At 46.4% G+C, this 27,037-nt stretch overlaps 1 protein-coding gene across 1 annotated transcript in view; it reads left to right on the top strand.

Annotated features, from left to right (window-relative positions):
* NGEF (neuronal guanine nucleotide exchange factor) overlaps nucleotides 1-27,037 on the top strand; it is a 145,806-nt gene that overhangs the window by 18,388 nt on the left and 100,381 nt on the right. The window contains exons 2-3 of the mRNA XM_011952022.1: nucleotides 20,839-21,192; nucleotides 26,133-26,247. Of these exons, the coding sequence (XP_011807412.1) occupies nucleotides 20,913-21,192; nucleotides 26,133-26,247 (395 nt within the window). The 5' untranslated portion in view covers nucleotides 20,839-20,912. The remainder of the gene's footprint in view (nucleotides 1-20,838; nucleotides 21,193-26,132; nucleotides 26,248-27,037) is intronic.

Below are 27,037 nucleotides of genomic sequence, written 5' to 3'. Positions count from 1 at the left end.
CACACCCTTTTCTTCTTTCTGGATTTATGTCCTCTTTTGGATTTATGCTGTGTTGGATAAGCGATATATACACATATCCATATATGTATTACAGTGTATGTATTATATGCACGTATATATCATATATGTATATGTGTATGTATTACATCTGTGGATGAAATAGTATCGTTTGTGTTAATTTGTATAATAATGCATAAAGAAAACAGCTCCCACATGCTGAGTGCCAGCAGTGTGCAACCTCACATCAGTACCAAGAGTCAAATTACATTTGTCCTCCCTGCAAGATAGTGGAGCAACAGGAGACCCCAAGGGAAACCCACATGCCCAGTGCATTCAGCCAGCGAAGGTTTGAACAGGGATGACAAGCCATGCCTGGCCAGCTCCACTCCCCGCCCCCAACACCCACAGTTTCCCGGTGTCATACAGCAAGCTGTGGGAACCACCAAATTCTTTCTCAAAATATTTTGTGATTTGAAGAAAATATTTAATGCTTTAATTCCTTTGGAGTTTACTTAGGAAATTTATTATGAAGGCTTAAGTTGACATTTTCCCCCAACTGTTAACCAGTGTTCAAAACTTCTATTGATATGACTCTACTTTTTTTTTTTTTTTGAGATGGAGTCTCACTCTGTTGCCCAGGCTGGAGTGCAGTGGCACGATCTCAGCTCACTGCAAGCTCCGCCTCCCTGGTCCATGCCATTCTCCTGCCTCAGCCTCCTGAATAGCTGGGACTACAGGTGCCTGCCACCACGCCTGGCTAATTTTTTGTATTTTTAGTAGAGATGGGGTTTCACATTGTTAGCCAGGATAGCCTCGATCTCCTGACCTCATGATCCACCTGCCTCGGCCTCCCAAAGTGCTGGCATGAGCCACCATGCCGGGCCAATATCCCTCTATTTTTTTTATTTTTATTTTTTTGTGACAAAGTCTCGCTCCGTTACCCAGGCTGGAGTGCAGTGGTGCAAACTCGGCTCACTGCAACCTCCACCTCCCAGGTTCAAGCAATTCTCCTATCTCAGCCTCCTGAGTAGCTGAGGTTACAGGCAGCCACTACCATGCCCAGCTAATTTTCTTATTTTTAGCCATCAGAAATGCAAATAAAAACCACAATGAGATACCACTTCGCACCCACTAGGGTGGCTGTTAAAAGAAAGACAGACGATAATAAGTGCTGGTAACGATGTGGGGAAATTGGAATCCTCATACACTACAGATGGGAATTTAGAGATGTGGTTTCACCATGTTGGCCAGTCTGGTCTTGAACTCCTGATCCCAAGTGGTCCACCCAATTCAGCCACCCAAAGTGCTGGAATTACAGGCATGAGCCACTGGACCCAGCCTAATATCAATTTTATCAGGATAAATTTACATTTCACACAATTTACCCATTTATGGTGTACAACTCAATGTTTTTAGTATATTCACAAAATTATGCCATTTTAGAACATTTTCTCACCTTCCCAAAAGAAATCCCATCCCCATTTGCAGTCACTCACTCTGTCCTCCCACAACCCACCCAGTCCTGGGCAACCACTCATCTCCTTTTAGCCTCTGTGGAGTCTCCTGTTCTGGACATTTCATATAAATGCAATCATACAATATGTGGTCCTTCCTGACTGACTTCTTTCACTTAGCAAAATGTCTTCAAGCCTCCTTCATGTTGTAGCATGTATGAACAAATTTCTTCTATAGCTTAATAATCTTTCACTGTATGGATAGATCACATTTTACTTACCCATTCATCGGTTGACAGACATTTGTGGTGTTTTCGCTTTTTGCCAGTTATGACTCATGCTGCTATAAACACGTGTGTACATCTTTGTGTGTGGATGTATGTTTTCATGTCTCTCGGGAACATACTTAGGAAGAGAATTGCTGAGACATATGGTAACTCTATGTTTAATCTTTTGAGAAAATATCAGACTATTTTCCAAAGTGCCCCAACCATTTTAAATTACCATCTGCAGTGCATGAGGATTCCAATTTCCCCACATCCTCACCAGCACTTATTATTGTCTGTCTTTCTTTTTAACAGCTACCCTAGTGGGTGTGAAGTGATATCTCATTGTGGTTTTTATTTGCATTTCTGATGGCTAATAACATTGAGCATCTTTTCATGTATTTATTGGCCATTGGTATATCTTTTGGAGACATATCAATTTATATATATATGGGCAAAGGATCTGAAAATATATATGTGTGTGTATATATATGGGCAAAGGAGCTGAATATATATATATATTTACCTATTTGTGTGTGTGTGTGTGTGTGTATACATATACAGGTAAACATATACTTGAGGCAGGGTCTCGCTCTATCACCCAGGCTGGAGTGCTCACTGCAGCCTCTGCCTCCTGGGTTCAAGCCATCCTCCCACCTCAGCCTCCTGAATAGCTGCAACTACAGGTGTGTACCACCACATCCAGCTAATTTTTGTATTTTTTGTAGAGAGGGGGTTTTGCCATGTTGCCCAGGCTAGTCTCAAATGCCTGGGCTCAAGCAACCCTCTTGCCTTAGCCTCCCAAAGTGCTGGGATTACAGATGTGAGCCACTCTTCCCAGTTCCATATTTTAATTGGGTTATTTTTTATTATTGAGTTGTATGAGTTCTTTATATACTCTACATACAAGATTCTTATCAGATATATGATTTGCAAATATTTTCTCCTATTCTGTGAGAATTTTCTTTCCTTCTTCTTTTTTTAAATTGTGTTTTGTTTTGTTTTGTTTCAGACAGTCTCACTCATCCAGGCTGGAGTGCAGTGGCACAATCTCAGGTCACTTCAACCTCTGTCTCCCAGGTTCGAGTGATCCTCCCACTTCAGCCTCCCAAGTAGCTGATATTACAGGCATGCACCACCACTTTTAGCTAATTTTTGTATTTTCACCATGTTGACCAGGCTAGTCTTGAACTCCTGATTTCAAATGATATGCCTGCCTCAGCCTCCCAAAGTGCTAAGATTACAGGCACAAACCACCATGCCAGGCTGAGAATTTTCTTGATGGTGTACTTGGAAGCACAAAAGTTTTTTATTTTGATGATGTCCAATTTATTTTCTCTTGTTGCTTGTGCAGTTGGTGTCATATCTAGGAAATCAATACCTACTCCAGTGTCAAGAAGATTTAGGCCTAAGTTTTCTTCTAAGAGTTTTGTGGTTTTATCCCTTACAACTAAGCTTTTTATTTATTTTGAGTTAATCTTTGTATATGATGTGAGGTAGGAATCCAAATTCATTCTTTGGCCTGTGTCTACCCAGTTGTCCCAGCACTAGTTGTTGAAGACGACTATCCTTTTCTCATTGAATGATCTTAGTACCTGTCAAAACTCATTTGACCATAGATGTATGAGTTTATTTATGGATACTCAATTCTATTCTCTTGACCTATATGCCTATCCTGTGCCAGTACCACACTGTCTTGATTACTGTTGCTTTGTAGTAGGTTTTGAAATCAGGAAGTGTGAGTTCAACTCTGTTGTTTTTCAAGATTGTTTTGGCATGAGTCTCTTGAATTCCCAGATTGATTTTATGATCAGCTTATCAATTTCTGCAAAGAAGCCAGTGGGATTTTAATCAAGTCGTATTGAATATGGAGATCAATTTGGGGAGTATTGCCATCTTAACAATATTAATTCTTCTGATCCATGAAAATAGCATATCTATTTATTTAGGTCTTCTTTAATTTTTTTCAATAATATTTTCTAGTTTTAGCATCTAAATGTTGCCCTTCTTTTGTTAAATTTATGCCTAAGTACTTTATTCTTGTTGATTATATTATGTATGAGTTTTTTAAATTTTTCATTTATGGTTTATTCCTTCCTACTATACAAAAATACAGTTAATTTGTGTATATTGATCTTGTATTCTGAAACTTTGCTGAACTTGTTTATTAGTTCCAATAGTTTTCTGGGGTTTTTTGTTTGTTTTTTACTGGATTCCTTAGAATTTTCTATATACAAGATTATGTTATCTGCAAATAGAGATCATTTTATGTCTTCCTTTCCAATCTGAATGACTTTTTCTTGGCTAAGGGTCTTATAACCTCCATTATAATTTTGAATAGTAGTGGTGAGAGTAGGCATTCTTATCTTCTTCCTGATCTTAAGAGAAAGTATCCAGTCTTTCACAATTAAATATGGCATTTGCTGTGTAGTTTTCATAGATGCCTTTCATCAGGTTTGAAAAAATTTTCTTCTATACCTGGTTTGTTGAATGTTTTTATTATGAAGGGTTGTTGAATTTTGTCAAATGCTATTTTATGTCATATGCCTAATAAGATGATCACGTTTTTGTCCTTCGTTTCATTCATATGGTATATTACACTAACTGATTTTTGCATGTTAAGCCCACCTTGCATTCATGGGATAAATTATACTTGGTCATAGTATATAATCCTTTTCATATATTGCTGGATTCAGTTTGGTAGTATTTTGTTGAAGACATTTTCTTCTATATTAATAAGAGATATTGGACTATAATTTTCTTTTCTTGTGACTTTTATCTGGTTTAGTAGCCCTTCCATTTTTTATATTTGTGAGGCCTCTTCTATAAAATAACATTTTTAGAGATAAGAATTTATTTCTGGGCTGGCCATTCTGTTTTACTGATCAACTACTTTGTACCAATACCACTTTCCTTTTATTAATGTAACATTTAACGATATCTGGGAGAAGAAGGCTCTCTTTATTATCTATATTGCTCAAAGAGTTTGAGCTAATTTTGGCTGTTTATCCTGCAGATGAATTTCATAATCATTTTGTCAAAACAGTCTGATCAGTTTTTTTCATTGGAATGGCACTAAAACTATAAATATTAACTTGTATTAAATATTAACTGAATATTTTTAATATTCCATTTTCCCATCCAAGAAAAATCCATGCTTCTCTAAATATGCAAGCTTCCTTTCATCTCTCAAGTTTTTCCTTTATATAGGTTGTTTTTATTTATTAGTACAGTTATACTGTGTTTTCTGGCTTTGTTACTATAGTACTATAATTGGAATCTCTCCGCTTTCTAATTTGTTTTTGTTGACATGCAGTGAGTCTATCTTATTCAGGTCCTAGGCTGAATTATTTGTAAGTCTAGTAGTTCCAGTTGGTTCTTTGGAGTTTTCTAGGTATACAAGTCATGTCACATACAAATTATGATTACTTTAGCTTTCTTTCTGGTAACTTATTTGTTTTATGTCTCATTATGCTGATCAAAACCTCTGGAAACATGTTAATAATGATGAGACCAAGAACCATACTCTTACTGGGAGCATCTCTGATTTTTCACCATTACCGTGTTGAAACATACACAGTCTCTTCTTTACCTTGGTGAATTTTCCTTCTAGTCTCATCTTTAAAGGTTTTTGCTGGGGATTGATATCTAACTTTGTCAACTGACCTACCAATGTGCTATATTGTGTTAAGACTTTCGAATGATTATGAAATTGCCTCAATTTTATTAAGTTAAATCACTCTGAAAACATTTTGATAAAGAAATAAAAACATCTCATTTAACTGTTCATCCTTATTCCATACCTGATTCTTTGGGAAACCCCAGTTTTTGAAAGTATATATATAAAACAGCTTTATTTTTCCCCATCATGGCCTCTAATTTCCCTCTGTCCACCTTGATTTCTCTGCTGCATAGCAGGAGTCTTGGAGGTTTCTTGTCTGGATCCCATAACTTCCCTGTCTCCTTTAGTTTTTAGAATAGACTTAAGGTTCTATGCTAGTCATTTTTTTTCTCAAAAGATATATTTAATTTTTGAATACATAATACTCTGACAGTTTTTTTGTTGTTGTTTGTTTGTTTTGAGACAGAGTCTCACTCTGCTGCTTAGGCTGGAGTGCAGTGACACGATCTCAGCTCACTGCAACTCTGCCTCCCTGGTTCAAGCAATTCTCCTGCCTCAGCCTCCCGAGTAGCTGGGATTACAGGCACGCGCCACCATGCCTGGCTAATTTTTGTATTTTTAGTAGAGATGGGGTTTCACCATGTTGGCCAGGCTGGTCTTGAACTCTTGACCTCAAGTGATCTACCCGCCTCAGACTCCCAAAGTGCTGGGATTACAGGTGTGAGCCACTGCACCCCACCGACATAGCTTCAAGAAATAATAATGTATTAAAAGGTATATACCTTAAAATCTTCCTCCCAGCCCTACTCCCCAACTATCCAGGCTCCCTCATCTAATTTAATCTAATTTTAGATACGTGTGTGTGTGTGTGTGAGTGTGTGTAACCATTGATAATAATTTTGATACTAATTTCTTATAACTCTTTCCAGAAGTTTTTAGGCACATTTGAATAAATTTGAATACATTTCCCTCTTTATACTGATAGAAACATACAAAACATACTCTTCTGTTCTTGCTTTTTTCTTGATGTGCCCTACTATCCTTTCCCGACCAGTACTGTACATAGAACTTCCTCTTTTTTGCTTTTACAACTGCATCATCTCCCATTTGTGAAAAAGTTGAGAATTTTCTCATCTGTGTGGCCAGTTTCTGATGAAGAGACACCCTGGTTGCTTCCAACAGCTTGCCCTTGAACAATGCTGCCATGAGTCACTGGCTCCAGGATGATGCTGGAGTGAGTCACCTGTACCCAGGACACTCCTTACAGTGCAGGCAGATCCAGGGGCCAAATTCCTGCAGGGCAGATGGCTGGGTCAAAGCGTATTTGCATTTTTATTTTAACAGGCATTGCCAAACTGCCCCGTAGGGCTGCAATCCATGTAAACTCCCACCAGCAGGGATGGCGGCTGCCTGCTGCCCTTGGCTGCACCAATTACTCTTCAGACTTTTGAGTTTTTGCCAATGCAGCAAGTGAAAAAAGACATCTCAGTGTGGTTTGGATTTTCTTTCCTCTTATGAAGCTTGAAAATCCTTTCACAAGATTTTAAGGGTGATTTGTATCAACTTTCTGCGTGCTGTTTATATCCTTTGCACATTTCAGCCACGTTCCAATTTTCCAAAGTTCAATCTCATACTGTTCAAAGTTCTTCCTGCAGACTGTTTGGGGGGTGGCAAGGAACTGGCCTGGAGCCACCCTCCCCACCTCCCCTCCTCCCCCAGTGGTGGGGGAGGGAGCAGGGATCAGCCAGCTAAGGCACCCCTGCTTGACCAGCTGTGCACTGCGGTAGGAGGCATCCCTCTGGGGTCTTTGAGGTTGTCTCACACAAACACACACACACACACACACACACACACTGGAGACCATCCCTCCCAGAGCAGTAGCCACAACTTCCTCTGGCCCTGGGGCACATGCATGCTTACAATCCCTTCTCCAGCTTGGGGCCTCCTATTGCTTGGCCCAGTGGCCACCTGGGCAGTCCCCAACCCCTACCACTTGCTGACATTTGGGTTCCAAGGACCCTCAGGGAACTCCAGGGTCTTCTTGTAAAGGGCTGCTCCAAAGGCCATAGAGAACAAAGATAAGGTTGAGGGGGTTCATTTTCTTCAAGGACACACAAGCCACAATCTCTTTGAGCCCCATGGAACAAAGTCTTCCAGCAGGTCCCTACCTTCAAAAATCCTCCAGCCCAAAGCCAGCTCCACTCCCACAGGCGGCGTATTCCCAGATCTCAGCATCATAACCCGAGGCTCTCAGAACCCTTTCCCAGGAGACTTTGGAACGGGCCCATGGGTTCCATAGCTCTGCGAGCTTCCAGCTGGGAGCCTCTCCTTCCTGCAGGAACCCCTAGGCCTTTCCAGGGCTTCTTTGGAGCCAGCTTCCTCTTTGCATAGGCTACAGCAACCCCAAAGGGCCAAGCTCCTCCCTTCTTCCTCCTCTTCTTTTATCTGAGAGTGGGGACTACCATAGGGGGCACACCTACCTCAGTGATCCCTCGGGTTGCCAGCAGACCCAAGCTGCAGCAGAAATTTGGTTGGCCTTAGCAGCAATTCCAGAACATCAGAAAAAGTCCTGCTATGGCCGAGCACGGTGGCTCATGCCTGTAATCTCGCACTTTGGGAGGCTAAGGCAGGTGGATCACTTTAGGTCAGGAGTTCAAAACCAGCCTGGACACCATGGTGAAATGTCGTCTCTACCAAAAATATAAAAAATTAGCCAAGCGTGGTAGCACTTGCCTGTAATCCCAGCTACTCGGGAGGCTGAGGCAGGAGAATTGCTTGAACCTGGGAGGCAGAGGTTGCAGTGAGCTGAGATCATGCCACTGCACTCCAGTCTGGTGACAGAGTGAGACTCTGTCTCAAAAAAAAAAAAAAAAAAGAAAGAAGAAAGAAAGAAAGAAAGAGTCCTGCTCTGCATCTTACAATGCCTCCAACACTTGATTTATGCTTCTTGCTGTATATGTTTCCTCTCTAATTTTGCCTTTTGACTTATAAACTGTGTATATAATTTTAAAAGATATTTAATTGACAAATGTGGAATATGTTCAAGGTATACAATGTGATGATATGATAGATATATACATTGTGTAGTGATTATCACAATCAAATTAACACATCCATCACCACCCATGCTATATGTTGCATCCCCAGAATTTGTTCATCATAGAACTGAAAGACTTTACCCTTTGACCCACATCTCCCCTTTGCCAAGGACCCCCGGCCCTTGGCAAACATTGCTCTACTGTCTGCTTCTAAGAGTTTGACTTTTTAGATTCCACATATAAGATCATGCAGTATTTTTCTTTCTGTATATGTTTTATTTCACTTAGCCATATACAGAAAGCTCAACCAAGCTCATCCATGCTGTTGCAGATGGCGTGGTTTTCTCCTTTTTTATGGCTTAATAATATTCCACCACATATATGTACCACAATTTCTTTATCCATTTATCTGTAGATGGACATCAGGGTTGATTCCACATCTTGGCTATCAGGAATAATGAACACGGGGGTGTAGATATCTCTTCAAGATGCTCATTTTATTTCCTTTGAATTTATTTCCAGAAGTGGGGTTGCTGGATCATATGGTAGTTCTATTTTTAACCTCTTGAGGAACCTCCATACTCTTTTCCAGTTTACATTCCCACCACCAGCACACAAGGGTGCCCTTTTCCTACATCTTCTCTCACCAATACTTGCTCTGTCTTATCTTTCTTATAACTGCCATCCTGACAGGTGTGAGATGGTATCTCATTGTTTTATCTTTTTCTAATGATCAGTGATCTTGAGTGTTTTTTCATGTATCTGTTTCCATATGTATGTCTTCTTTTTTAAAGAACTTTAAAGCAAAAGCCAATCTTCAGCAATGCTTCTACATTTTACTTTTTATTAGCATATTTAGTGGAAAAGCCTGCTGGTCCTGCCATAAACTGAATTCTTTTTTTTTTTTTTTTTTGGACAGAGTCTCGCTCTTGTTGCCCAGGCTGGAGTGCAATGGCATGATCTGGGCTTACTGCAACCTCTGCCTCCCAGATTCAAGCAATTCTCCTGCCTTAGCCTCCCAAGTAGCTGGGATTACAGAAGCCCGCCACCACATCTGGCTAATTTTGGGGTTTTTGTTTTGTTTTTGTTTTTGTTTTCCTTTTTGTTTTGAGACGGAGCCTCACTCTGCCGCCCAGGCTAGAGTGCAGTGACACGATCTCGGCTCACTGCAAGCTCCGCCTCAAGGGTTCACACCATTCTCCTGCCTCAGCCTCTCGAGTAGCTGGGACTACAGGCACCTGCCACCACACCTGGCTAACTTTTTTTGTATTTTTATTAGAGACGGGGTTTCACCGTGTTAGCCAGGATGGTCTTGATCTCCTGACCTCGTGATCCACCCACCTCGGCCTCCCAAAGTGCTGGGATTACAGTCGTGAGCCACTGCGCCCGGCCTAATTTTTGTATTTTTAGTAGAGATGGGGTTTCGCCTTGTTGGCCAGGCTGGTCTTGAACTCCTGACCTCAGGTGATCCGCCCGCCTTGGCCTCCCAAAGTGCTGAGATTACAGGTGAACCATGGCACCCGGCCCATAAACTGAATTCTCAGTTTTGCCTTCTAGCACAGAGGTAGCGCATTCCTGTGGTATGACTGCATTGGTATGATTTTAATGGGAAGTTGGGAACTGGAATTAATTCAAGCTGCCATCTCATCTAAGAGTTTGCTCAGGGCTTCCGACAATAAAGAACAAATTCCAGAACTCCCTATACATGGCAGAAGGAGAAAGGGAAGGAGCGCACGGCCAGGTATCAGGTGATGGGGGAAGCTTCTAGTCCTGGCTGTTGAAGCTCCGTGACCCCAGAAAGCCCCTGCCCCTTCAGCAAATGGCATTGTGGCTGGAGAGATGGCTGGGGGATCCTGAGAGCTGTCCCCAGTCTCCCCGTCCACTCTCAATTCCTTATTTCATTTCCTAATGTGCCTGCTTTTCATTCATTCAACCTCTTATACTGAGAACCTACTACGTGCAGATATGCAGATCTCTACATCGTTAACTTCTTCATCTTACGCTCCCAGCTCTTTGGTTCCTTGAAGAGCTGGCTTTAGAATTCCATCATCTGCAGCTTTTTTGTAAATATAAAATAAAACGTTTAACTTGTTAGAAGTTCCATTGTCTGAAATTTCCCTGCCCTGCCTAATGCCTGCCAAGCCTGCAGGCTCCTTCCCCGGAGTCCTCCTGACTTCTCCTTCCCCCATCACCCACACCGATGGCTTATTTGTGCTTCGCTTGCTGCAGTTCATGCAGCTCATGGTTCCTCTTCTCAGTCACGCTGTCACTGGCCTTTTTGGCCGGCAGGAATGTCTAGCTTGTTCTTTCGCCTCTGGCTCTGCCTCTTCCCTAAAGGGCTCTCTTCACGTCACAGGTTATAGATACAAACCCATAACCTATAACTCTCTGGCACTGGACTTCCTTCCTGTAAAAAACAAATCGTCTCAAACTCTCTATACCACTCTCTGCTTCCTAGGTTTAAGGTTAATTTCAGGCCGGGCACAATGGTTTACACCTGTAATTCCAGCACTTGGTGAGGCTGAGAAAGGATGATTGCTTGAGGCCAGGAGTTCCAGACCAACCTGGCAACATAACAAAACCTCCATCCCTACCAAAAAAAAAAAAAAATGAAAATTCACCAGGCCTGGTGGTGTGTGCCTGTAGTCCTAGCTACTGGGGAGGCTGAGGAAGGAGGATTGCTTGAGTCTAGGAATTCAAGGCCACAGTGAGCAGTGATGGTGCTACTGCACTCCAGCCTGGGCGACAGAGCGAGATCCTGTCTGAAAACATTAATTTCAGTGATTTCTGTCACAGCGTTAGGAAAGGGCATGCTCTTCACATGTGATGCACCACTTCCCTTGCACATGAATCTCGTCAGAGTTTCTAATCCACTTCCCATTTTTGCGTGAACATTCCAGCCTGGAGGATGTAAAACTGAACAGCAAGGAGTGGGAAGAGGTGGTTCTGAGGTGGAGAGGCCTGAACTCGGGGCCCAGCTGGACCATGGCAGCTACGTGGGCTTGAGAACGTTCCTTAATCTCACCAGGTTTCAGCGTTCTCGTCTCTAAAAGAGATGTTGTTTGTATTAGAAACTACAATCGTTAAACTGGTATTCAGTGAGTTGTTCCTGTAATTCATACTTAACCTTCCAGGTTAGTCCGAACCCTACACAAGACCCGAGACCCAGGCGCAACGGGCCATTTCCAAGTCCAGCTTCCCCCATAATCTCCCTCTGAGCTCAGGCTGGCTTCTCCCGCACATTCTTGCTTCCTCTCCTAGCCTGTTAATGAGTTCTGCAGCCTTAAGGAAAGCCAGGGGCCATTCTTACTTTTCTCCTTGAGCCAAGGCTCCCTGGCTTCCCTCCTGCAGGTGTCTGCTCAGATAGGCCGCCCCTGCCCTCTCAGCTAACGCTGCACCCCTGCTTCAGGCCCTACCTGCTTCAGGCATTTCCATCCACTGGAGGGTCTCCATTCACCCCTCAGGCACCAAGCTGCTGCTTTCTGCCTTCTGCCCTGGTCGTTGTCCCAAAACGTCCCCTCCTCCTTCCCTCACCGCTGGGGACCCTCCTGTCTACCTCCTGAAGCCGACGCTGCCCCCAAGTGGCCACGGAGTAGTAGGGGCTCCCCCCACCCCCAGGTACAGGACTTTCCAAGCTTCCTGGCCTTGCTCCAAGCTCCCCTTCTCCAACCCCTTTCCTGTTCCTGCCCCTCCCCACTGCTGGCTCCCCAGTTTCTGAACTTCCACTTAAGATTTTTCCAGGATCTTCTCTCCCTCTCACCTTTGTTCACGCTCAGAACACCAAAATGCCCCAGTGGGCAGCCATCCCCAGGGCAGGGTGACAGCTGTCTCCCTGTGTGATTACTTGGCTTCTCTACCTTTTCCACAACTGTCAAGGTTCCATTCGAGACCCATCCATGCAGGTCCTCCTCGGACACGGAGCGTCTTCTGGGGCCACTGTCCCAGCTCCCTCCCTTGCAGGGGCTTTTCCACCAAACCAAAAACTTCATCTGTGCCTCCTTCCTCTGTCTAAATATTCCGATCTCACTCTCCCCACTTTGATCCTGGAAGAAAAGAGTCCCAAGGCTGCCAGGCGCAGCGGCTCGCTCAAGCCTGTAATCCCAGCACTTTGGGAGTCTGAGGCAGGCGGATCAGGAAGTCAGGAGTTCAAGACCAGCCTGACCAACATGGTGAAACCCCGTTTCTACTAAAAATACAAAAATTAGCCGGGTGTGGTAGCCAGCGCCTATAATCTTAGCAATGCAGGAGGCAGAGGCAGGAGAATCACTTGAACCCAGGAGGTGGACGTTGCAGTGAGCCGAGATTATGCCACTGCACTCCAGCCTGGGTGATAAGAACAAAATTCTGTCTCAAAAAAAGAAGCCCAAGACAAACCTGTGCCTCCTACCCAGGAAGAGGCTAAGGTACCAATTCAAGGACCAGGAAGGAAAGTGGAAATGATGTAGGTGACCTGGGATCAGCCAGTCCCTCATTTAGGGGTGCTGGGGGGCCTTTTGCCTCAATAAGCCCCATCTTCCTGCCCCCTTGATGGTGCGTTCAAGCCCTTCTTGTCACAGCAAAGGTGCCACCATGCTGTCCCCCTGTCTCAGGTCACACTTCCTGGCCACCTGCCCAACACCTGGGCCCTAACACACCCCACAATCTCCACAGGTGCCCTGTGTCCCCTCCTTGGAGAGACTGATGATGTCTCAGTGTCGCCTGCTGGGCAGCAGTTGTCCTTGTGCTGCTGGCGTGGGGCTGCCCATACCTCCTGCTGGGCTGAAGCTGAAATCCAAGGTCCCAGCTCCAAGGATTGACCTCCAGTGAAGCTCCCCCAGGCCCAGTCCCCCAGGCTGCGGCCTCCCCTGTGATCTGCTCCTCACCAGTACCTCCCCTGCAATGGGCTCTGACACTTCCCTCTCCCTTGTAGTCCTTTTTTCCTCTGGTGGCCCCTACGAGCTCCAAGGAGACCAAGCCCGTCTCACTGAGCTGTCCCCAGCACCTAGAGGGGCCTGTTCCCAAGCAGGTGTATAAACACCCAATGGGTTCACCTTGCCCACAGCCTAGACAGAGCCAATGTATTCAGACAGGGGAACTGCAATGGAGAAATAGGAATTCACGCAGAGCCGGCTGTGCATAAGATGGGAGTTTTATTGTTACTCAAATCGGTCTCCCCAAGCATGTGGGGATGGGAGTTTTTCAGGATAATCTGGCAGGTAGGGTCTTGGGAAGTGGGGAGTGCTGATTGGTCAGGTTGGAGATGGAATTACAGGGGGTGGAAGTGAGGTTTGCTTGCTGTCTTCTGTTCCTGGATGGGATGGTAGAACTGGTTGAGCCAGATTACCACCTGTCTGGGTGGTGTCAGTTGATCCATCAGGTGCAGGGCCTGCAGAGTATCTCAAGCACTCATCTTAGGTTTTACAATAGTGATGTTATCCCCAGGAGCAATGTGGGGAGGGTCAGACTCTTGGAGTCAGAGGCTGCATGACCCCTAAACCGGTGTAGTAGGTTTAGCTGGTGTAGCTAATTTGTTAGTCCTGCAAAGGCAGACTGGTCCCCAGGCAAGAAAGGGGTCTTTTCAGGAAAGGGCTATTAGCAATTTTGTTTCAGAGTCAAACCATGAACTGAATTCCTTCCTATAGCCTGGCCTATGCCCAGGAATGAAGAAGGACAGCTTAAAGGTTAGAAGCAAGATGGAGTCGGTTATGTATGATCTCTTTCACTGTCATATTTCCTCAGTTACACTTTTTGCAAAGGCGATTTTAGGTGCTTGGGAGACCCTCGGCCCTGGGGAGGAGACATCCCCCTTTCTCTTGTTTTCCACCTTCTCCTACCTCTACCCCTCCATTCCCCTGGGCAGAAGATGATAGCGAGAGATGGCAGGGCTCCAGCTGCCCCTTCCCTACTGGCACCAGTCCTTCTCCAGATCAGAACTCCTGTTTGCCTCTGACCTGCGCAGGCACTCCATGTGCTCTAGACCTGGTCAAAGTGAGGGCCGCTGCGCTCGCCTGGGCAGCTTCTCCCTTATGCAACTGCTGAGGATGTGCTGGTGGCCATGTTCCCCTAGGACCTTGCCTGAGGGGGCTTTAGGAACTAGCGAACGGGAATGCTCTGAGAGCTGTCGGACTCATACCTGTAATCCCAACACTTTGGGAGCCCAAGGTGGGTGGATCACTTGAGGTCAGGAGTTCAAGACCAACCTGGCCAACACCGTGAAACCCCACCTCTATTAAAAAAAAAAAAAGCAGTCAGGCATGGTGGCAGGCGCCTGTAATCCCAGCTACTTGGGAGGCTGAGGCAGAAGAATCGTTTGAACCCAGGAGGCAGGGGTTGCAGTGAGCTGAGATCACACCACTGCACTCCAGCCTAGGAGACAGAGCAAGACTCTGTCAAAAAAAAAAAAAGAAAAAAGAAATGCAGTATCGGCCCCCACCCGGGACCTCCTGAGTCAGATTCTGTGATTTAACGAGAGCCCCAGATGATGTCTGCACTTAAATGAGTTCCAGTCTAGAAACCTTACCTCTCCCCACCCACCGTGCCCCTCCCCACATGCACTGTGCCTTCCTGCCCTGCAGCAGCTGGTGATTGCTACAGCTGAGCCTGCAGCCAGCTCCCCACAACTCCCCAGCTCCTTGTCACCTTGAGTCCTGACCTCCCAGGACACGGATTCATGCAGCCCAGTGCTGGGAGGTGTAACAGCCACCTCGGCTCCTGGGCCTGAAGCCGCACAATTAACACCGAGACAGCTGAATAGAGCCCTCTCCTGGCTCTGATTCTTCCAGGCCTGCCTTCAGCCCATAGTTACAACAGTATCTTTTGACCACATCACAGGTCCCCCCAACAAATGAGTCAGAAAGCTGTAGTGTGACCCCTGCCGCACCATTTGCCAGCCATGCGACCTTGGCCAGATTATCACAGCTCTGAAAGTGGGAGCTGCCTCATCTATAAAGTGGGGGTAATTATCACATTGACTCATGCGGAAGTTGTGAGGCTTGGCTAAGGTAACTCATCCATTCATCTATTGCTGTAAAAAAAAAAAAAAAAAAGATGCTTACAGAGTGTTGTTGTGTGGCCGGCATCAGGGACAGCAGAGACCCAAACAGACCAAGTCCTGTCCTGAGGAAGCTTATTAAGGAGGGAATGTGGGCAGACATAGAATGAAGACGTGAGTCCCATGCCAGCAGGTGCTGAGGGGGTGTTCATGAATAAATGAATGAATGAATGAACGAATGAATGAATGCAAGTGCACCATGCGCTATCCCCGGGCTCCTCCACCCTGAAGTTACCATGGAATAGAAAGACATGGGTCTAAAGCTGCAGAGGAACTCAAGGTAACATCAGAAGATTGGGGTGGGGAAAGCTTCTGGGTTTTCCGGCAGTTAATGGTTATAGATGAATCAAAGCAATTATAAAAAGATTCCAGACGTAGAGCACATTTGCTTAAAATAGTCTATAACTGCAGCGGGAATAGAATTGTTTTACAGATAGTTTTGCAATCTCTTCGTGTGTGTGTGTGTGTGTGTGTGTGTGTGTGTGTGTGTGTGTAAAATCATCTCAAAGACGGTAAGATCTGGGAATACTTCTTCTCAGGGTTTCAGAGCCTCCTCCTTTCAGGGAGAACAATCCCACTGACTCTTATTGTACCGTGAACATCCCTCTGAGGACTCTCTGAGCCTCCCTGGATCACCAACTTTGAGAGCTAGACGTCGAGAACACCCCCCCACCCCATGTTTTCTGGACAGGAAACTGAGGCCCTGACTCGCCTAATGTTGAGCCCGTGATTACAGGCAGCTGGAAATGGAGATTCAAACCCAGTCCCCTGACTCCTGGCCCAGTGCCCTTGGTGGTATACGGTGTGGGCGTCCTTGCTTTCCTGACACTGCACAGTAAACGCTGGTGATCAGCACTGACACAGGCAACATCGACCGAGCAGCGAACACAGCACAATAGGCTACAGAAGCCAGACACCCAGCCTGGGCAGCATGGCAAAACCCCATCCCTACAAAAAATACAAGTATTAGACGGGCATGGTAGCACGCACCTGTGCTCCCAGCTATTCAAGAGGCTGAGGTGGGAGGATGGTTTGAGCCCAGGAGGTCGAGGCTGCAGTGAGCCATGCATGAGCCTTTACTGCACCACTGCACTCCAGCAAAGGCGACAGACCACCAGCTCCGCCTTCACAACAGAAAAGAGCAAACCAAGACTCTAATTGGTGGTTGCCGGGGCTGGGGGCGTGGCAGGGACTGACCTCCTCAGGCACAAGGGGACTTTTGCCTGGTGAGCGAGCTGTTCTGTATCTTGGTGGTGGTAGTGGTTACATGCACTGAATGTGTTTGTCAAAACTAAGAAAAAGAGTAAATTATGCCTCAAGTTTTTTTTCTTTTGTTTTGTCTTGTTTTTGAGGCGGAGTCTCACTCTGTCGCCCAGGCTGGAATACAGTGGCGCAATCTCAGCTCACTGCAACCTACACCTTCCCGTTTCAAGGGATTCTCCTGCCTCAGCATCCCAAGTAGCTGGGATTATAGGCGCCCTCCACCATGCCCAGCTAATTTGTTTTGTTTTGTTTTGTTTTGTTTTAAGTAGAGACAGGTTTTCACCATGTTGGCCAGGGTGGTCTTGAACTCCTGACCTCAAATGATCCCCCCCTCCCCGCCTCGGCCTCCCAATGTGCTGGGATTACAGACATGAGCCACCACGCCCAGCCCCGCAAGGTTTTAAGATGCAGCCTAAAATAATAATTATAAAAATAATGATAAAAAATGATAATGATAATAAATGATAATGATAATAAAAATAACCTTGAAAGACAAAAAAAAAAGTTCACGTCAGGATCACAACACAGAGGCCTCGGGGATCTCCTTGTCAGAGCCGGAAGATGCCTGTTAGCAACTCAGTCCAGCGTCAGTTAGGGATTTCTGTCCACAGCTTTTCTCCTGGGAGATTCCTCAACCCAACACCGCAAAACCGGTGTGCTCTGACCCAAACCTGGCTTCACTCCTGCTTCCCAGACCAGGAGTAGCATTCAACCAGGCACCCAGGCCCACAACAAACATGGGGCCAGCTCCCTCGTCTGCTGCTCTCAAAACCACCACAAGTCACTGACCTGCGATTCCTCCCATTCCTCCCTGCAGCTCTGACCTGGCCAGGTACTCACCTGTGTGCCATCCCCCTCAGGACGGGCTCTGTGTCCCCCACCACCCCGCCTTGTGCCTCCCTGGGATCCTGTGCCTCCTGCTCAGGGCCTGCCAGGGCCTCTGGCCACCAACAGGGTTTACTGAGTGAGCTCCTCGGTCCAGCAGTCAGAGGCCTCCACAGACTGGCAACAAAACACAACGAATGCCTACATCATCCACTCCCACTCCCACCCCACGGGACCCCTGGTCATCACTGTCCACAGGTCCAGCTCTTTGCTGAAAGCAGCCTCAATGCAAGGCTTTGGGCGAGGTGGTAGGCATAGGGGCCGGGGAAAGAAGAGAGAAAGCAATGCCAGGGGCAGGCAGGCCTCACTGCACTCTAAACCCTCGACAGCCCCTCCAGCCTCCATCTGGACAGCTCCGGTAACAGGAACGTCAGCCCCCAAAGCAGCCCCTCCAGCTTTGGGGAGCTCGGACACTCACGGTCTCTGCCTTACACTGAGCTCAAGGCCATCTTTGTCCTTGGTTCTCATTCTGCCCCCAGGCCCCCAGAGAGCAGATGGGTGACAATGGTGACCTCATCCCTCCCGAGTCTCTGCCTGTCCCTGCAGCCACTTTTCTGGTGGATCAGGTTCCCAACTGGAGCAAGCGCAGGGGTCCCCGTTCATCTGGCCAGGATGGAAGCCTCTCTCTCTGTCTTCTTGCTGGCTCAAGAATGGTTTCGCTCTTACTGCAACCTCATCCCCTCAGTGACCCAGGTTAAACTTGCTGTGCACGAAAATCACCCCATCTTGCTGGAGCTGTGGGTTCCTGGCCACATATATGACAAGCGTCATCCTCCCAGGCACTCCCGGGAAGGGTGCGTATTAATGGTCCATCCTAAGTGTGCCCTCCCAGCCACTGCACAATCCTCTCTGGCCACCTGAAATAGCAGCATTGCTTTCTAGCTGGAAGAGGCTTCACCGACCCCATAGTGCACACTCCAACTTCATGGATCAGGAAACCGAGGCCAGGACCAGAAGGGTCAGGTATTGCTGGGCCCCCCAGCCGACCGTCATGGGGAAGGCACTCCCCAGGTCCCCATGAGCTCAGGTGGTGCCCCTGCTTGTGGCCCAGCTGCTCTGAGGCAACCTCTGAGTACGTTAATGTTCATTTCTGCCTGGCTGATAATTTATAGGGAAGGTGGTTAACAGAACAGGACCAGCCCTGCAGGCAGGTGGGAAAGGGGCGCCATCCTTAGGGCAAACCTTCCGATACAAACCTGTGTCGGAAGTAGCTGGTTCTAGGAACCAGAGTGGCCTTCAGTCTTCAAATCCCCTTACCCAGAAAGTCCCAATTCCTATCTTAGGTAAACAAAAGCATTCTCGGCCTGGGGTAGGGGAAACCCAATCTCCTGTTCTACCCGACCACCTGCCCTGAGATCAATAGTGTGGAGCTGGCTGGTGGGTGTAGAAGAAGGTGTTTGGGAACTCAGAGGGACTCCAGAGGAAGAGATGTGGGGAAGAGGAGGGGTGCCGTGGGAAAGGAGGCGTCTGAAGCCCAGCCCTCCATGCTCCTCATTTCACAAAGCAAGACACAGACAAACGCTCCTGATGAATCGTAGAACACTGGTGGAGCTGGATGTTTGTGGAAGGGAGCAAAAGAGTGTTTCACGCGTCCATGTGAAGAGACCACCAAACAGGCTTTGGGTGAGCAACATGGCTGTTTATTTCACTTGGGTGCAGGTGGGCTGAGTCCGAAAAAGGAGTCAGCAAAGGGAGGTGGGATTATCATTGGTTCTTACAGGTTTGGGGATAGGCGGTGAAGTTAAAAGCAATATTTTGGGGGCAGGGAGTGGATCTCACAAAATACATTTTCAAGGGTGGGGAGAATTACAAAGAACCTTCTTAAGCGTGGGGGAGATTACAAAGTACATTGACTAGTTAGGGTGGGGCAGAAACAAATCACAATGGTGGAATGTCGTCAGTTAAGGCTATTTTCACTTCTGTGGATCTTCAGTTGCTTCAGGCCATCTGGGTCTATCCGTGCAGATCGCTGGGGATGTGATGGCTTAGCTTGGGCTCAGAGGCCTGACACAGAGGAGGACTGGAAGTGTTTTTTTTTTGAGATGGAGTCTGGCTCTGTTACCCAGGCTGGAGTGCAGTGGCAAGATCTCTGATCATGGCAACCTCCACCTCCCGGATTAAAGCAATTCTCCTGCCTCAGCCTTCTGAGAAGCTGGGACTACAGGCATGTGCCACCACGCCAAGCTAATTTTTATATTTTTAGTAGAGACAGGGTTTCTCCATGTTGCCCAGGCTGATCTTGAACTCCTGGCCTCAAGTGATCCGCTCGCCTCGGCCTCCTAAAGTGCTAGGATTATAGGCTGGCGCCCAGCCAAGTCTCCGACCATTTTGAGAGTATGATAGAATCTCTGGACCTATAGGCCGGAAAAATGTATATGCTCACACACAGCCTCGTACCCCTAAAACCTCCATAGAATCCATGGGACCCCAGGTTTCAAGCCCTTGGATGAGTGGAGAACTGAGAAGAATTCCTAGCTCGGCTTCTCTGTCTAACACGCTGTCCCACTAACTTAGACCCACTCAGAGGGTCTACACAGTCCCTCACCCTGAGCACCCCTACCCTAGAAGGAGGTCTGTGTGGGGAGGGAGGTGGGGTTTGTTCTTGTGGTATCCCCCTTTTCCTGTGAAAATTGTCCTAGTTCAGATGATGTGCTATATGGTCACCCCAGAGGGAGGTAACCATTCTGTTTCTCCAGCCCATGGTGGGGTGGCTGTGGGATGGGGGGACCTTATTCTTCTACCACGGCCATACATTATTCCATCAGAGAGGTCACTAATGCACCCACTAGACTTGGCCGCCAGCCAATGGCAAGGTTTGTCGCCTTGGGGATCAACCTTGCCCATGTCTAAACTTACCATTGTGAGACCTCGCACCAGCCGGCAACCCTTTCTCATCTTCCAAGACTTTCTTTTCCTGTCTAGACATTTACGGTCCCTCTCCATGCTTTCCCGGAATTCCCTCACTATTTCTGCTACTCTTTTTCTCTGGAATTATTTAAGAAGTGTTTATTCGAATGTAGTTTTGCAAGCCACTTTAAACATTTCCCACTAAAAGTGCATCCTATGAATAATATAAACAAATGGCAATTATAAAATGATACATGAATGCCTCCAAATTGCAGAGATTAAGCTGTAATTTTCAGCGGCGAAGACGTGGATACCAGGATGTGCAGATTATCCTGCATTTCATCAAATTCGAATGGGAGTGGAATTCCACAGTCTGAATAGAATACTTAACCTGATGACTCTAACTGAAAATTGTTTTCTGTCTATTCTAAAGCACTCACACCAGTGAAGCTTGGGAAAGTCATTGACCTCCAGTTGTTCTGCTGAGAAACAGCTGGCTCTATTTCCATGGAGACCAAAGAATCTGAAGATTTGGAAAAGACCCAGAGGAAATCACGAGTGATTTCCACGAGTGATCAATGGAACACTGATGATGAACCAGCTAAGGTGAAACCTGAGTTACTCCCAGAAAAAGAGGAGACTTCTCAAGCTGACCAGGATATCCAAGACAAAGAGCCTCATAGCCACATCCCAATTAAGAGAAATTCCATCTTCAATCGCTCCATAAGACGCAGAAGCAAAGCCAAGGCCAGAGACACCCCCGAACGGAACGCCAGCTGCCTGGCAGGTCAGTATCAGGGACAGCTGTCACAGCTGTTTCCTTACATCCAGTTGGAGTCATCAGCGCTGAAAGGTCCTCATTAAATGAGAAAGGGTAAGTGGCATTGAAAAGTACCAAGGACAGTTTCAACAGGTAGCACATTTTAAAACCATTATCTAAAGAACCCAAATTCCTCCGCTATGATGACATGTGTACTTAGGAGAAAGGGTTGACCCAGGTTAGACAACCAGACTGGGTTCTATTGAAAAGAGATTTCTTGTTCTAGAATTCAGCAAAACACCCCTCGCTGTACATGCATTCTAGGAGGGAGACTTAGAGCCATCCACATTAGGGGTCACCTGGGAACATGAATTTTCTCAGTGGTGAGGTTCTGCCCTGTTCTCTCACTGTGACTGCCACAGCCAAAGCTTCTGCTGCCCTGAAAATAAATGAGATTAAAACCTTGGGAATAGATTTGCAGCAAGACTTCTTAATCATTTAGACCAGTGCCTAGCACATTTTATCTGCTCAAAATATATGTATTGAGCAGAATAAAGTTCAGAAAACTTTACTAATGGGGTGTTGTGCTACAGACTCTTTTCCTTTTGACATGCTCCTGTGGCTGACGGGAAGCCTGCTGGGGGTGCAGAACGTGTGACAGTTTCCCAGCCCTGGAGGCACAGCAGCTGCCACCAGACTGTATGTGCTACCCTGAGTGTGCCAGAGTGGCAACCCCTGCTAAATCCAGAGACTTCATCAGTGCATTCAAAAACATTCATTAAACCCTGTATTAGATAGCTGTTTGCCACACATTAAACTCCCCTCAAAATATAGAGACTTAAAACAACAATATTTATTATTTCTCATGATTCTGGGGGATGGTTTAGTGGTTCCTGTTTGCCTAACCCCTGCAGTCAGCTGGTGGCTCTTCTGGGTTTGGAAGGTGGAGGACAGCCTCACTCATCTCTCTGGTGGTCTGTGAACTGGGACTGCCTGACTCTGCTCCACGTGGTCTCTCATCCCCCAGCAGGCTGGCCCAGGCTTATGCACATGGCAGTCAGGTTCTGAGAAAGCAAGAGCAGAAGCTGCCTGGCATCTTGAGGCCTAGACTGAGAGACTCAGACGTTGCATAGTCCCTTCCACCATGTTCTGTCAGTCAAACCAGCCCACAAGGCCAGCCCAGACCAAAAGGGGTGGGGAAATTGACTTCACCACTCCATGGTGGTAGAATTTGTGGCTGTTGCCGTCCACCACAAACACTAACAAAATCATGTATCAAGCACTGAGTTAAGCAAGAAAAATACAATGATTGAAATACTATCTGTCTTAATTTAATTTAATGTAACTTAATTTAGGAGAGCTAAGTAATTAAGTGGCAGCCTTTTATTGCAAATATACACACACTCTCAGGCGAGGTTCTCTGGTCCTCAGGTGTGGGGGGCCAGGGAAGTCGCGCCAGCGCTCTCGGGTGAGGCTCTCTGGTCCACGGATGTGGGGGCCGAAGAAGTCACGCCGGCTCCTGCTGGCAGCGGACTTTTATGCGTTGGTACTGGAAGGGGGAGGGCAGTGGGTGGGATAAGGGTGTGATAGGGGCGTCTCCATAGGCGTGGCCAGGTAAGTTTGGATCTCTTTGGATTGACGTCACCTGGTGCACGCTCGGTTGATCTGCATCTTCCCAGGCATGGGCTGCATTTTCCCGCGCACGGGAAAGTTGGTGAGGAAGAACCCGGAAGCAACATGGATTGTGCCTTCTTGTTCACCTTCCTCCATCTTGTCCTTTCTCCTTCACCCAAACACTATTGTCATGGAAGCTCAACTTTTCCATATGTTTGAAATTTCCCATATACTAAAAGCTAAAAGCACACTCTCACACACAAGGAAGCTGGAGTCTCTGCCTTTGAGGAACCCACAATATTGTAATGATGTCATTTTACTGCAAGCCATGTGTGAAAGTTTACAGGAGAGATAAAGGCAAAGCACTAGACCCTTCTGCTGGGGTTAGGAAAGGGTTTCCCAAAGAAGATGATATTTCAGATGGGTCTTGACAAATGGGTAAGGACGGCTGGGTGCAGTGGCTCACACCTATAATCCCAGCACTTTGGGAGGCCAAGGTGGGTGGATCATCTGAGGTCAGGGGTTCGAGACCAGCCTGGCCAACATGGTGAAACTCGGTCTCTACTAAAAATACAACAATTAGCCGGGCATGGTGGTGTATGCTTGTAATCCCAGCTGCTCAGGAAGCTGAGGCAGGAAAATCGCTTGAACCCGGAAGGCAGAGATTGCGGTGAACCAAAACCATGCCACTACACTCCAGCCAGGGCAAAAGAGTGAGACTCCATCTCAAAAAAAAACAAAAAAATGGATAAGGACACGGCTGGGGAGAGAGTGGGAGTGAACTTGGTTGATTTCGTGCAGATACCCAGTGGCTGTGCTAGTGTGCTAGGCAGACATTTCAAGGATATTCTTACCATACCCATTTTACAGATCAAAAATAAACAACTGAGGCCCACGGAGATTGAGCCACTTACCCAGAATCACACAGCTATTGTGCAGTACAGATTGAGCTGGAGTTCAGATCCTTCTGGCTCCAAAGCCTGTGTAGATGGAGAAGGGGGTTACAGCGGCGCCATTCAACAGAAATATGCTGCACGCCACATGCATCATTTTAAATTCTCCAGTGGCCACATTTAAAAAGTACAAATAAATAGGTGAAATTAATTTTAACAATGCATTGTATTAACCCAGCAGATGCAAAAAGTGCAATTTTATCCTGCAGTTAATAATCAATATAAAAACATCAATGAAATGGTTTACATTCCTCTTTTTTTTGCACGAAGTCTTTGAAATCTGTTGAGTATTTTATATTTGCAGCCCCTCTCAATTCGCATGCCAAATTTTCATTGGAAATACTTGATCTGGATTTAGATTGCATAAAATGTACAGTCAGAAAAGTGGATTTACATACCCAAATTGATCCAAATACCCTTAAAAGTTTCCCAACAACAGAATTAATATGAGTTTGTACTTTTAAATTTAAATTACATTAAATAAAATGAGATATTTCCCTCCTCAGTCACATTTGCCTGCCTGCCACATTTCAAGTGCACAGTAGCCAGATGTGGTTAGCTACCACCCTGTTGGACTGGGCAGGGGTAGGGCATTGTAAGCAGACAGAAAAGCAGCTGCATCTGTCAAGGTTGGGGGTCAGGGAGGTCTTTCGGGGTTGCAAGAAAAGGGAGGTGTAGGGCTGTTCTGGGATGAAGCTGGGGAGGGAAACAGGGCGGCTGGGGAAAGAACCTTGAGTTTGTGACCTCCCCAAGCTGAGTCAAGGATGCTGACACCAGATAGACAGAACAGTGCTATCCCCAAAGGTGGCCTTTATGTCAGTTCATAAACATTTTCATCAGATTTGCAGAGGTTGTTTGTTTGTTTGAGACGGAGTCTCATTCTGTCGCCCAGGTTGGAGTGCAGTAGTGCGAGCTCAGCTCACTGCAGCCTCCACTTCCTGGGTTCAAGCAATTATTCTGCCTCAGCCTCCCAAGTAGCTGGGACCACAGGTGCCTGCCACCATGTCCAGCTAATTTTTTTTTTTTTTTTTGAGGCAGAGTCTCGCTCTGTCATCCAGGCTGGAATGCAGTGGTGCTTCTCGGCTCACTGCAAGCTGTGCCTCCTGGGTTCACACCATTCTCCTGCCTCAGCCTCCGGAGTACCTGGAATTACAGGCGCCCACCACCATACCCGGCTAATTTTTTATATTTTTAGTGGAAACGGGGTTTCATTGTGTTAGCCGGGATGGTCTCGATTTCCTGACCTCATGATCCACCCACCTTGGCCTCCCAATGTGCTGGGATTACAGGCATGAACCACCATGCTCAGCCTAATTTTTGTATTTTTAATAGAGACAGGGTTTCACCATGTTGGCCAGGCTGGTCTCGAACTCCTGACCTCAAGTGATCCTCCCACCTCGGCCTCCCAACATGCTAGGATTATAGGCATGAGCCACCGCGCCTGGCCTTGCAGTTTTATTTTTACAGTGACTTCTTCATGTCACCTCCTTGGAGTGAATTCTTTTGACTGTTCAGTGCTTCCTGATCCAAGAGTCCAAGGAGAAAATGTCCTGCTTGACCTAGATGGTGAGAAAGAGCATGGGGTGGGGGCTGATGGGACATTCTTCAAAATCATAGCAGATCATTGCCTAAACATCCCACTCCCGGGTGAGCAGACTTTCTGGAGGAGGCTCACTTGACTCATTATTTAATATTGATTAGGACTTGGGAATTGTTAGATGCTAAAATATTGGCAAGTTGCCAGTGATTTTTGACCAGTAGAAATAACACCAATGGTTATGGCTTTGTTACCCTCTAAACATTAGCCAGGTTTGTATTCTTATTTCCAATTTTTTTTTCCACTGACTACGTATGTATGTTTATGTACACGTAAATGTATATGAAGTTGCTTATACCATCATTATAATTTTCTTTTTTTTTTCACCCAAGTTGGAGTGCAGTGGCATGATCTCAGCTCACTGCAACCTCTGCCTGTCAGGTTTAAGCAATTCTCTTGCCTCAGCTTCCCAGGTAGCTTGGATCACAGGCATCCGCTACCATGCCCGGCTAATTTTTGCATTTTTAGTAGAGATGGGGTTTCACCATGTTGGCTAGGCTGGTCTCAAAATCCTGACCTCAGGTGATCCCCCCGCCTCGGCCTCCCAAAGTGCTGGGATTACAGGTGTGAGCCACGGCACCCGGCCCATAATTATAATTTTCGTAGGGATGGCATCCCAGGCCATCTGACACAGCATGAGGTGTGACAAACTCCCCTTTGAGGAGTGAGGGGAAGGACAGCCCTTCCCAATCTGTGTCCTCCACCTTCTAGCGTGACTGCTGCTACTGTCCTAGGCTTGCAGAGAGTTGCCTGAAAAGGGTTGATCTGTATCTTCTAACTTCTCCATTTCTGAAATGTCACAGATTCACAGGACAATGGAAAATCTGTAAACGAGTCCCTGACCTTGAATATCCCCTGGAGTGCAATGCCTCCTTGGAGAACAGCAGTGCAGACAGGCCCAGGAGCCCAGAAGATGAGGTAAGAGATGGCAGATTATGAGGAATGCTGGTCTGGGAAAGATGCACCGGAGGTCACTGCTGCAAAGACTTGACAGGGTTACAAGGGTATCATGTTAAAAAAAAATGGTAACTTTTGGTTGCCCATGCTAAAAAAAAATAAAAATAAAAACTCCATAATTTCAAAAAAAAAAAAAACTATTGTTTCATACAGTAATTTTTTTTTTAAATATTTGTGGGCCCTGATGGGGTCTTGCTATGTTACCCAGGCTGGCCTCAAGCTCCTGGGCTCAAACAATACTCCAGTCTCAGCGTCCCAAAGAGCTGGGAGTACAGGCACAAGTAACAAAACCACTATTGTTACTCAACTGTCACAAAACTAGGAAATTTTAAATACTACACACATCAAGAAATAGAATAGAAAAATCATAGCCCGGCGCGGTGGCTCATGCCTCTAATCTCAGCACTTTGGGAGGCCAAGGCAGGCAGGTCACTTGAGGCCAGGAGTTTGAGACCAGCCTGGCCAACATGGGGAAACCCTGGCTCTACTAAAAATACAAAAAAAATTAGCCGGGTGTGGTGGCATTTGCCTGTAATCCCAGCTACTCAGGAGGCTGAGGCAAGAGAATCGCTTGAACCTGGGATGTGGAGGTTGCAGTGAGGTGAGATAGAGCCAGTGCACTCCAGTCCTGGTGATGGAGTGAGACTCTGTCTCCAAAAAATGAGGGAAGCAGGGGAGGGAGGGAGGAAAGAAAGAAGGAAGGAAGGAAGGAAGGAAGGAAGGAAGGAAGGAAGGAAGGAAGGAAGGAAGG

The sequence above is a fragment of the Colobus angolensis genome, unplaced genomic scaffold (assembly GCF_000951035.1).
Source record: "Colobus angolensis palliatus isolate OR3802 unplaced genomic scaffold, Cang.pa_1.0 Scaffold33, whole genome shotgun sequence".
Taxonomy (NCBI): Eukaryota; Metazoa; Chordata; class Mammalia; order Primates; family Cercopithecidae; genus Colobus; species Colobus angolensis.
Note: the sequence above shows the minus strand (reverse complement) of the source record. Positions and strands in the feature narration are given on the sequence as shown.